Raw genomic sequence first — 13,419 nt, 5'->3', positions numbered from 1 at the left:
TTCGAAGCAACCCACATGCCTAATATCATATTTAAACACGTATATAAATGGCATAACATTATCTTGCCAATACCATGGCCATTGTCACGATTTTTGTGTTTTATTTTCATTTGAAGGTTCTACATATACATATCTCAAAACCAAAAACACTATGTATGTAATTCAATTCATCATTTAACAACTTGATATAAATGTAATTGTGGGAAACAAACACTAGCTCAAAATACACTATGCGACAACTCAATTATTCTACGTGTGACCTATTTATGTAACAATTTATACATAAATAAAATGGACTTTTGATGGATCTTAAATTAAACTTGCGTTTAATTGTTAATTACCTTTACGAATAGAGCCAATAATATAATGATCGAATGTAAGCTGCTATGAGTTTAAAAGTTTATCTCGGACATCGTTTTACATATTGTATTACGTATAGGTACAATAAATGGAAACTGGGTAGCAATTAGTTTAATGGAATCAAAAGATAACAATAGCGATGTCGCGTTGCAATTAAAAACCGATCACAACCCTGTTCATTCGCTCGATACAAAAATAGTTATTTTTACAATATGTGGATTTTTCGTGTGTGCAATTTTCCGTTTTCCGGTATACGATTTTTTCAGCGTCGACAATTTTCAGTGTGTCCTTTCGTGTTAAGATTTTACGTTTGTGAATATAAAAAATTGGTTATGGAATGAAATCCGGCACGGTACAAATGAAAATTCCTAAGCGTTTCCAGAGAAAATTTACATTGAAAGCAAATTAGAAGACGGATTTTCATTTACACGTATGACACACATGTGTATATGTACTAGAGGTGTAATGAAATATTTTCGATTGAAATATTGGACAGGGAGGTGATGTAGGATTTGGAATTTATTTTTAGATTTCTTGCGCCCGATTGGAAAATAAACATATCTAAACGAAAAGTCGTAATCGAAGTTAGATTACGGCGTTTTGCTGAGGAAAAGGGGTCGGGAAACTCAACTCGGAAAACTCGCGGCCTATCGATGTAACGACTTGATGTAAAATTTCAATAGAGTTCCTATTTAATAAAGTCGTATCTGCAGAGACAGAGGGAGGCCTTTGATCGACCTTACGACATTTAATTAACCGCAAAATAGCTCGTAAACAAAATGCCCATCGTTCGAAATTCAATTATTTATCGCGGATACAAAGTATAAAATAATAAGATCAGTACACGGATGGTTTAATTTAATTACCTAACTAGCGTAATTAATTAATTATAAGAAAACAATCATTGTTTTGCGATTTTTTAATTATCCCCCGAAGCCTCGTTATTATTTTTATTATTACATCTGTTGTATTATATTAAAATTAATTGCTATATTGAAACGAAATTTGTTTTTATGGGTCCGTGCCTTGTAATAATATTGTAAGAATTTAAAATAAGGTAATGTTTTAATTAGACTTAAGACACTTTGATTATTCCATTACTGAGATAATTAAATATATTTCGACAGCCCTTTGATATGGTAAGTTATATGTATTTATATATCTTCAAATAGTAGACAATCCCGATTAATCGGGACGCCAGGCAACCCTATACATACTTCCGTTATCGATTAAAAATATATTTAAAAAAAAAACATTAAAATTATGTAAGTATCTAAATTGAAGTTATACCCGAGTTGATTAATCTGGAAAGGCCAAGGTATCACCACGTCTACGAAAATGCGTCTAGTTAGAACTTTGATCTTCCCCGTATTTCTATATAGAGTGGAAACATGGACGGTGCAAGGTCGAGAGAGGTGGAGAATACTTTTGAGATGTGGTGCTGGAAAGGGATGCTTGGAATCTCCTGGACAGCTAAAAAACCAATGTCTCCATCTTGCAAGAGCTGAGGCAGTGGCGTAACTACTACATATGTAGCGAGAGTGAGCAATGCTTATAGGGGGCCATAAATCGTCAAAATAATGCAGGTAGTGAAAACTATTTCGGTTCTCTTGAACCTAGGAAAATTATGAATATGCTGGAAACAGATATTCCAAACCATTGTTTGAATATAAGAAAAAAAATATCCAGAAATCTCAGGTTAATTTGAATCTCAATTTTCTCATGTACTTTTATTACTAAAGAAAGATCTTTCTGAAACAATGACCATAACGCAATTTTCAGAATTACTTATTACCAAGTATAGCTATTTGGGGAGTGATTTTTCATAAGTATATACATACATACATATGTACTGCAACATTACAAAAGAAATTCGATCGGTGCAACCAGACTGAATGTACTATCTTTACTTACAATTGAGCACAAATAAACAGCCAAAATGGACCTCAAACAACTAACTCATGATTTTGCAAACAGTAAGGCTCGAAAGAAGAAATTTTAAAATAGGCGAATTAAATTAAGAAAATTATATTATGTACCTATGGTACATACAGAGAAATGTTATAATATGTAATATAAGTATTCTATTATTATAACATTTCTCTGCCTACATATTAACGATAATTATATTTATATTAATACTGCGTTGCGAAACCAAAAATTTGGTATTTCGATTTAAAAATTCGAGGGGGGGGGGGGTTCTTGATGATTTTTTGCTAACGGGCCCAAAATTCCACTGACCTGAGGGTTGGCGATAGGCTACATATATATCCTACATACAGTGAGCGACAAAAATAGGTACGCACATAGATTTCGGACAAACAGCGCGAAACAAACCTCTCTACCTGCCGTAAACAATGAGACCCCAACCTTTTTTTTTTTACACAACTCTGTGTAACCGTTGGTTCAAAGATTTACAAAAGCTGATGGTCAATTCCCTATTTAGTTTCGCGTTAACTTTGGTTGCAATAGCATCGCATCGGAAAAATGTCGTCCGCACGCCAAATGTCGACCGATGAAAAAGCGGTAATTTTGGCTCTTACGAAAGAGCGAATCGCGTATCGAGACATTGCTCGTCGGGTGGGGTTCAGTGAAGGTTCTGTGAGAAAATTCATCAAAAAATACAGTGATACAGGATTATTAACAAGGGCTCCAGGATCTGGAAGGAAGTAAAAATTGATGGAACGTGAAAATCGTGTCATAAAACGTGCTGCTCTTCAAGATCAATTTATTACTGCTTCTAAAATCAGGGATGAGGTTTACACTTCATCATCCACAGCAGTACATACCCGTATGATCCAAAGGAAGCTGAATAAATTAGGGTTTAGAGCGATCAAATTCGCGAAAAAGCCACTTCTGGCGGTTTCAATGAAGAAAAAGCAGTTGAAATGGGCCAAGGACAAGAAGAATTGGATATCAGAGGACTGGTACAGGGTGGTTTTTTCAGATGAATCTAATTGGAATCTTATTGGATCAGATGGGAAGACCACAGTTCGCCGTAGAAGTGGAGTATGTTTTCACGCAAGTTGTGTTTCGCGACCGCGAAGCATTCCCCGTATGTCATGATATGGGGGTGCATTACAGGATATGGAATAAGGGCGCTAGAGTTCGTCCGAAGGTCCATGAATGCCATCCAATACGAAAACACGATACGGGAACGTGTTTTACCCACCATCGAAGCACTCATAGAATTCGTCGCTGAACCAATATTTCAGGACGAATCTGCACCTTGATATCGGGCTCGTTCTGTAAGTTATCAAACCGTTTTTCTATCTTTAATTTGTTTTTTTATGTGGTAAATATCATCGACTTGTTTTAGATAACCAATTATAAAGAAAGTTTGGGAATTAAATCCCTTACCTGGCCCGGGAACAGTCCAGACCTGAACATTATCGAAAATTTATGGGCGATTTTGAAGAGGAAAGTAAAAGCCTGCAATCCAAAAACGCTTCAAGAGCTGGAAAACATAATAACGGAGGCATGGGAAAAGGATATTTCCCCAAATGTTATAAAAAAATTGTTTTATTCTATGCCCAGAAGAATTGAGGCAGTAATCAAAAACAAAGGGGGAATTACTAAATATTAAGCTTTATTTTATTTATATATTATTGTTTTATGTATATATTATTAATAGGAAACATTTAAAAAATGTATACCGTGAAAACCGCTTTAAATTAAATTAAAAACTCCCGAAGAACTGCCAATACTTTTTTCCCAAATTTGTCCATTTCGTAAATAATTCCAATATCTCAATAAATACATCAATATAATTAATAATTTGTCTTGTTTTATTATCTTAATGATCCTAGTCATGATTTCAGAAACTTTTAAATGAAAAATATTGCGATATATACGAATAAAATGAAATTTTGCTACTGCGTACCTATTTTTGTCGCTCACTGTACATCTAATATATAATTTGGAAAGATACTTTGCATGTATGTATGCTTTGACGTGACGTCATCGAACAAATAATTCGCTTTTTTCCGATTCAAAGGATTTGAAGTTTCCGGGGGCGTAGGCGCTGAGGGTGAAGCCTTTGGGGGCGCAGACGTCGGGGGCGGAGCCCTAGGGGGCGAAGCCCTAGGGGGCGAATCACTAGAGGGATTCGCCCCCTAGAGGGCGCAGACGCCGAGGGTGTACATATAATTTTTTATAAGAGACTTACTATATATGTTTGTTTGTTTGTGACAGTCAATTTAATAAAAAAAAACAAATGAGTATTCAAATAAATTTATATAAAATAAAACTATTCAAATAAATTTAATAAAATGATTACTATTAGATTACTCATGTTTAAGCGATTATATTACAAATACCGAGCGAAGCCGGGTAATACAGCTAGTACATATGTACATTATATAGATGAAGTAAAAAAGTAAGAAGAGGTTAGTAAAAATAAAACAAAAGAAAATCAGCAACCATTTTATTACAACAACACAAGACAAAATCAAAGTCGAAACACCACCAAACGATGACCAACCTACATTCGAGTACGGGTCTACGTGACGAGCCAGAATGTTAAATTACAGAAAACACAAATATCGGAAGGCAAAGATCGAAAATCGAAAGATCTTAAGTCGAAAGATCAAAAAAAAGGGTGCATGGTAAACGGTACATACTCACATAATTTGCGCGAGCAGGGTACAAAAGGAACAAGAGGAACAGGCTTTTCCTCCAGTATTATGTAATTGATATATAATTGTATTGTACGGCCTCATACTGTATACTGCGCTACAGTCCTCAATCTATTTAGCGGTTTGTGTATTGATAAACTGCACAACGTGCAGAATAGAGCAATGCGTGCAATTTTGAATGTGAGGAAACGTAAGAATGTAAAAAGTACATATGTTTGATGAATTGAAATGGTTGGACATTAGAAATAGTCTTAAAGTAAGCACTTTAAAGTTTATATATATAAGCTAGATAAGAATCTATTACCCAAATATTTTAATAATCATATAGAGATATACATAATTATAAAACGAATAAATTAATTATAGGTAGAGTTAAGCAAGCTAAAACTGCAGGAGGTGTTTTTCACATAGGTGTTCAAATGTATAATGCCCTTCCTGAAGGCATTAGAAATTCTAATAACATTACTGCTTTCTTGAAGGGTGTTTTTTGTTATACTATGTATTAGCAGTTTTGCTATTTGAATAAACAAATAAATAAATTCTGCGCGCGCACATTAATACGGGAGGAAAAGCCTGTTCCTCTTGTTCCTGTTGTATCCTGCTCGCGCAAATGAAGTGAGTATGTACGTGAGTTTACCATGCACCCTTTTTTTCTTTGATCTTTCGACTTAAGATCTTTCGATTTTCGATCTTTGCCTTCCGATATTTGCGTTTTATGTAATTTAACATTCCGGCTCGTCACGGAGACCGACGAGTACATACATATGCCGAATGAAAAGAAAAAAAGAAAAGAAAGAAGTGCGCGCTCGTAGTTTGCTGAAGCGAACTGAACCGAACCGAGCCGAGCTGAACCGAACCGAAGCCGAAGAGACAGTGCCGCCACCTGTGAACGAGCCGCGGAAAAGTGTCTAGGGGCGAGATGCGTTCGGCGGCCGCAGTGGCGCGCCGGCCGCGATCAGCTGTGGCCGTGCGACCGACTGACTGCCACCAACCACCGACATCACTCAACCACTCGACACAGTCAACCGCCCAACCCCACCCACCCACCGACCGATACATCGATACGAACTCGCTTCGAGATGGACTTGGATGCGGGCGACGCCGACTCCACCGACACCGACACCCCCACCCCCTCGCCAGCTACACCCCCGCTGCCCCCCGCCGCCGCTGCCCTCCTGCCGCTGCTGCCACCCGGCATCACCCTCAAGCACAAAACCACCACCGCCACCACCACCAACCTCAACCTCAACCTCAACACCAACCTCAACACCAACCTCAACACCAACCTCAACACCAACAACGACTCTGCAGAGACGCCCTCGCCCCTCGTCGCCCAGCAGAGACAGACGCCTAGAGGTGACGCCAACAAAACACACCCCACCCCTCAACCCCTCGACCATAAACACACGCAACTCCCGATTCGGCTCCTTGCATCATTATGTCACGCGACCTTATCAAACGCGAATTCGCAATCCCGTTATCCGCTCTAAGTGGACCGCGCACTTTCGTTCCACTCTCGCACACACACACACACACACACACACACACACACACTCAAACTCGCACACTCTCTCGCACTCACACTGCGATCGATCGATTCGAAGATTCCCGACAGTACGTACAGTCTTCCGTGCGAAAAAAATGGCGACCGATTTGTGAAAACTTCCGAGACTGTGTGTACTTTGGTGTCGATGTGTAGGATATAAATATGCGCGAGTGTTGTCTGTGTGTTGTTGTGCGCGCACCCCGGTCTATAGGGAATTTGCCGTTTTGCGCAGTGTCGAGTCATCCGGTTGAGGATAGTTTCGGCGGATCGGAGATAATGCAAAAAAAAATATATATATATATAACGCGAGACTGTGCTCGCGAATCTTTGTGCAATTTCGACTCGATGAAACCTTGCGGTTTTACCGTTGTGATGTCGAGTACCCTTCACTATGGTCTCGGGTGCATTGATTCATTGATTGGGCGGATAATATGATATAGTTCTGTAAAAAGTTTCGAAGACTGTGTGAGTAAATTTAAAAAAAAATTTCGCCTGACATTTAAGCAAACATAAGATATCGGTTATCTTTTTTTATGCTTAATATGTTCCACACTTCTACACAGTTCCACACACACAACCTCTGAAATACTATTAAAAATATGTTTTTCTTACGAAATATTAAATTATTATTTAGAAAAAACAATCTCGAAAGTATTCAGTGTAACACTGTTTTATATTACGCTTAGGCAATTCTAGGGGTGGCATAGTATCGATTTATTAGGAAAATCAGTTTAAAAAAATCAATTCTTTATTTGCTTGCGTGGTTACTAAAAGACAAAACATGGAGGTAGGCGTTATCTTATAGAACTAACCCAAACGAGTAATTTTTTTTAACACCGCCAACTTTTATAAGTTTGTATAATATAAAAAACGGTGACAAAATTATGGACGTCAAAAAACTATTTGTTGTTGGTTGGTTCCGTTAAGCGAAACTTAATTCAATCGTAAAGTTTACATTCTGAAAACTATTGCCTGCACAGAGCCGGACGTTTTAAGCTACATGTGTGGTTTTTTAAGAAGTGTTAATTGGGGTCAAAGTCTTACACTTGTGTGACATAAGTTAACGTTCAATTCGAGTTACAAAGACGAACTATTAGTTTTGAGGCTAAATCTCGATTGAATGTACTACAATAACTTCAATCCACCTTTGTTCTGTCCAAGTTTCGACACCCAACCTTCAAATCAGCGATTGCATTGTATTGTTTCGTTTGATTGCAGATGCCGAACCCATCACAATACCTGTGAAATTATGCACGTGCCAACAGAAATGTACGGAGCGAGTGACGCCAGAACTGATAAAGAAGGTGTGTGTGTACTTCAAAAGTATACCGGAGAGGAACCAACAATACAAATACCTGGCCAGTCTGATCCAGTTCAAATCCAAACACTTCATCGCCGACGTAAAGACACCGGGCACGGGGAAAAAGTACCGACAGACGGGGTTCAGGTACTACGTACCGATGTTGTCCGCCGAAGACCTCGAAAAGCAGAGTCAACACAGGGAGGAGTTGAAGAAGAAGATGGCGGCGACTATGGGTGACAGAATGCTCGAATCCGGATACAGGATGAATCAGTGGCTGGGCATGGACCCGAGATATTTTAGCAGAGAGCAGGTGGTGAACGCCAACTGGGACCACGTGGAGGTTTGCCTGAGGGCTTTCGTAACGATACACTTGATGAGTGAGAAGAGAGTAATTATAACTAGACAGACGAGACGGTTGCAAAAGACAGTTAAGTGCACTAAACCGTTGCCGTCGCACGCGAATCTTGCGGCCGAGCAGGAGATGAGACGGAGGTTCCAATGGGACGACGAAGAGTCTATAGAAGCCGAAGATGAGAAGGAGTGCGACATTGAGGATGTCCTGCGGGACGTCAGGGAGTGGATGGCGGAACAGGCGAGCCAAGCTCAAAAGTTCTCGTATCCGGTCAATCCCAAAACCCTGCTTCCTGTGGGATTGGTGCTGCCGGCGTCTGTAACCTGCATGCCCGTATTCCCCAAAGGTGGTGCCCCGAAACCGTACCTACCACAGGATCAGGACAGAGACGTCGACATTGTCAGCAACTTTTTCTCACATCAGCTCTGGAAACCAGAGTATATAGGGGGAGTGCCTTAATGACGGATGCTCCGCGCATTTCGGACGCGACCCCTCTCTCGAGCACTTCCCTTATGGTCAATTTTGAGTTCGAGGATACAAACATTATTCCCGATACGCATATTCTAGTCTGTTACTAGTCTACGATCTGCCTATAAAACCAGTGGCGACAGAAAGTCGTATGTAGACTGTTGATATTGGATATAATGTTTGCGTTCGTGTTCGCTGATCTCAACAGGCCATTATAACAAAATACTATATAAATTCATGGTGACTAATTTTCTAGTACGACATATTAAGTGTTGCATACGTCCAATGTTTACATACATTGATTGTAAGTATTTATTTTTATACAATAGATTCAGTAACAAATAATTACGCAAAATTGCGAAGCTTTCAAACATTTTGATTAATAATAAGTTTATTTTGGACTGCCAAGTCATATACGATTAAAAATTCGACTGTCTAATTTTTAAAATTTTACGCGTGCGTACGAATAAACGTTTAATTTAACTGTGACCAAGTTAAAATATATTGATTAGTTTACATTATAGTTCACTTTACTATTAATTTAAACGAATTAAAATTATTTCTACGGAGTTAGACGTCCCTTAAAATAATTTTAATTTTGTCAACATTCTATCCTTAAAAAATAATAAATTTAAACGAGAAAGATAAAAAAAACTTAGTCATGACAAGATGATATTTGATAATGATATCATGTTAAAAAATATTGTAAATATATTAGTTAAAAAAAGTTGTGAAGTAAAAAGCGTTTCGATATTATTATTAATTTTGTGTATATTTAGAAAATGTGTGAAAATTGTATGCGATTGTGTAGAACGGATCAGTCACAATGTGAGAAAACTTAGTTTAGAAATATTTCAAATTTATGTATGAATTTCGTGAACAATTGTTGTATTGTTATTTATTAAATATACTTTTATATTATACGTATAAAAATGTATACCTGGATCAATCAATCCTATCTACGACTTTCATTACTTCAACACCTACATAAAATTTCAAGTGACGTCACGAACAAAATTTCGAATATACCTAAACTAAACTAGCATGGGACAACTTATGATAAGCAAAAAAATCACGTTAATCAATATTACTATTCGACACATTAACGATATGCAGCAATTATCTGTAGAACAACCGCTTTCAATTCGATTTTTTCTTAATTGTAACACTCTACCGCGTAGAGTTTGCCAAAATCAGCCCAAGTCGAAGCTTCCTCAATGCAGACCGTACAAATGCTACTTTTTTTGCAACATATTTTCTATATTTGAAGATCTAGCACACGTTCAGAGACGTGTCACGTGCGGATTATTTTGGCCCACCGTTCACTTATCTTCGCGTCATTTGCTCGACGTGCATCCAGAACGACATGATCAAACTTCTGGCCAACGACGAGAATTTTTTGTCTAAAATTATGATAGTGTCTAGCTGACCTCGACTCCACAAGTCACAGCCCAAAGAAAATAAGAAAAAACAGCAACAATATAACACACTTAAACACTGCAGATGGTTCGATCTTTGCTATTTAGAAAACCCAGTGCATACTACATATACCATAACATAATACAAAGGTCGACCAGTTTCTTATGCACGGAGCACCTTTACACCAGTTTTACCATTCGAAAAGAACAATTTACATAACGGCACAGAGGAATACCACTCGGTGAAGAGAAGCCTACCAAAGTGTTAAGTCAGGCCGATCCTGAAATTTATCCCCCGACCATGGCACAAAAATCAATGTATTGACCCGTCTAAACCTGGACACGTACGTATGTACTCTATTACATACATCTGTGGGTGTGGTTATTAATGGGTAAGGTGAACATCGGAGTGTAAATTGAAAAGCGATATTTTTTTCATTAAGATAATGTGGTGCGAAAACAAATTGAAGATAAAAAGGACTGACGTGTCAATTGAATTTGGTGAAATTGTGAAATAGACCAAAGTCTGCACGGTAGTAAGTATTTCAAGATAAGATACCACACGCTCTCCAAAACTAGCCCTGGGTGAATTCAAATATGTTAGTCATATGCATAATCCATTTAGTGACATTTGTGTATTGCTTTTCTATTATGTACATATTTGAACACTTGGTCGACCACTTGAACTATGTATGTATTATATATGTTGATCTGTATATTTGATGTGTGATTTTTCAGACACAATTCAATTGTTCTCATTTTATCTACTTTTATACGACCTATTTCTTTTCTAAGCATATTTTTTTCGAATTTTATATACATAGCTCGACAGTTTCGTATTTACTGCCTACACACGATAAATATTGACCTCTACGTGTAATATAACCAAATCGATCCAGACTCACAAAGAGATGCAAAAAAAAAAGAGACAAAGGTACGAAGAAAAATCGAACAACACAAAGAGCTGCCAATTTTTTTTCTTGGGACGATATTTATGAAACATTACCCTTTTCTTTTATTATTTTTTCGACAATTTTTACGAAATATTTAGCTCTATATACCCGCATATTTGACAACATGTGTCAAGTCTGGTTACATGAAATATTACGACTGTTATATTCCAAGGATTCTCTTAAGCAAAAAAAAAATCGAGTATGACAACAAAAAACGATGATTTCTTACAAAGGTGCGAAATTTGCACTGATTAGTGGGAAACATACGAGATAACTTAAGCACATTTCGGTCATCGCGTCTGATCAATTGCGACGTCAACACGCCATCCCAATGTATGCTAGAATAGCTTGTCGCATAACTTGTTACATACTCTCTTGCTAAATTAAACAAACTCGTATAGTTCGACTCGGTAACGATCATAAATCAAGGGAGTGGCTTACATACACATTTCCAGGTTTTGACAGGGTAAGTAACAAACAGTTCGCAATATACTAAGTTTAAAAAGGAAAAATTTAACCGTCACTATTTTAAGATAAGTAACGGCCCTTGCTAAAAAAACAAAAACCCACGTCATAACAAATTATCTCATCGTATAGCGTCACAGTGGCAATGCGCATGCGCGGATGCTGTCAACTGACAGTTTTATCAAGTGCGCGAATGCGTGCACAAGGCCACATAAAAACACTTAAAAGTATATGTTTTAACGGATGAATGCACTCAAGAGAGCCCTACTCTCGAGACTTCCAAACTTTCAAAGATGCTCAAGAAGAACTAACGCAATATAACAAAAAAGCGTCAAGGGTTATGTTATCCGAGGGTGCTAACCCTTTCATGTAGAATTCTATTGCGTAAATTCTTCTTGAGCGCCTTTGAAAAATTAGGATTTCTAGAAACTGCGCCCTATTTAGTGCAATAAAAAATAATTTCAGGGGAATGGATGAATTCATATTTATATATTGTCATCGAATATGTATGCAAAATTTCAAGAAAAATGAAAGGGAATCGAAAATGGATTATAATCTATTAATTACTTGTTTTAAGAGCCATAATAATAAAGATCCGACCTCTCAAAATCTCGTTAGCGCTGGAAGCATGTAGATCATGTAGATCGCTATTAAGCATGTAGATCGCATACTACTGTAAGCGTTTAACTTAACACGATAAATTAGCACTGATACGAAAACCTTCAGAGCAAATTCATCAGTCTGATTGCGGAAGGCAATTAGTAGAGAAAAATTGCGCAATTACATACATATGTACTCGTAAATACATACTAATTTCGGTTGCGTGCGACGTGGTTAGGTTATGCGTGCTACAAAATACACATGTCAATTTACCTAAATATTGAATGAAAACATGAAAGTTAATGCGAGTCTACATTATGGTGAGGGGGTGGGGGGAAGAGGATAATAAAATTTGATATGCGATAACTAGCTTTCGAAGAAAACCCGACATCAAAACGCGAGTAGATGATAATTACTATAATGCGGCATTTATGACATTTAAAATACAATAATGCGGCGTTTATAGTCAAAATTCTATGACATGTACATAAACCTTCTATAAATATGAATCCATTAAGGTTGCTAGTAATTATACGCAATCGTTACGCTAAATTGTATGGTAGAATATAAACACAAAAGATCACTATAAGGCGTAGAAGGTAACGCACGCATACGTGTAACGTTTATGCGTATATCTGCTAATAGTGTTGTTGTCTCTATTTCACAATAGAGTAATAATAAAAAATCACCAGCGCTCATCATGGGATCAGTGTCGGTGTGACTGAGTCTGAATCAACTTAAATCATGACTAATATGTATATGTATACGAATATACATATTTGACCCAAGCGGAGCTGAGTGTCCGCTAATTTTAAATTTTTCAACATTTCAAAAACAGAAAAGGAGTTTCCCCTCGCTTATGACAGAATTCAATCGTTATTTGTGTTGAAATTCTGACGTGATATTTCAATTACTGAAGAAGCCTGTCAAATGTCAAACTCGTTTAAAAACCCTTCGTAACTTGAATCGTAGTGAAATATATTATATACATTGAGTTATATAATAATATTAAAATTATTTGATTTCCCGAATAATAATTATTACATCATATTTAACACAAAAATAGTAATAAAAAAAAATCGACGGCGTCCAACCTTTTTCTGCTGTAATTATTTTAGTAATTTCGCTATGTGTATGTACCTATACATACGAATATTTTAATTAATGTGCCAAATCTTGTACCAGAGTTTTATAAATATGAAAGTATGTACATACATAGATGTAAGTATTATATATAATAAACGTATCCCTACTTATAAAAATCTATTCATACTAGCACAGCACGTACCGGTAACTGTATGTATCCAGCAGTAAGAC

General features: G+C 37.1%; 2 protein-coding genes across 3 annotated transcripts in view; one reads left to right on the top strand and one right to left on the bottom strand.

The window, feature by feature from the left end:
* Positions 1–13,419, bottom strand: part of Pka-R1 (protein kinase, cAMP-dependent, regulatory subunit type 1) — a 128,030-nt gene that overhangs the window by 96,963 nt on the left and 17,648 nt on the right. The window lies entirely within an intron of this gene.
* On the top strand, positions 5,925–12,830 carry LOC143918747 (uncharacterized). The gene is made up of 2 exons (XM_077440782.1): positions 5,925–6,353; positions 7,762–12,830. The coding sequence occupies exons 1-2, from the start codon at positions 6,077–6,079 to the stop codon at positions 8,655–8,657; spliced, it is 1,173 nt and encodes a 390-aa protein (XP_077296908.1). The 5' UTR covers positions 5,925–6,076; the 3' UTR covers positions 8,658–12,830.

Source organism: Arctopsyche grandis, chromosome 11, assembly GCF_051622035.1.
Source record: "Arctopsyche grandis isolate Sample6627 chromosome 11, ASM5162203v2, whole genome shotgun sequence".
Classification (NCBI taxonomy): Eukaryota; Metazoa; Arthropoda; class Insecta; order Trichoptera; family Hydropsychidae; genus Arctopsyche; species Arctopsyche grandis.
This window is presented reverse-complemented; position numbering and strand designations above follow the sequence as displayed.

What these genes read in the sequence shown, in the direction of transcription:
- LOC143918747 (XM_077440782.1), top strand. Translation starts at nt 6,077, where the DNA reads ATGGACTTGGATGCGGGCGACGCCGACTCCACCGACACCGACACCCCC. An exon ending in GCAGAGACAGACGCCTAGAG is followed by an intron (nt 6,354 to 7,761) that starts GTGACGCCAACA and finishes GTTTGATTGCAG; the next exon opens with ATGCCGAACCCATCACAATA.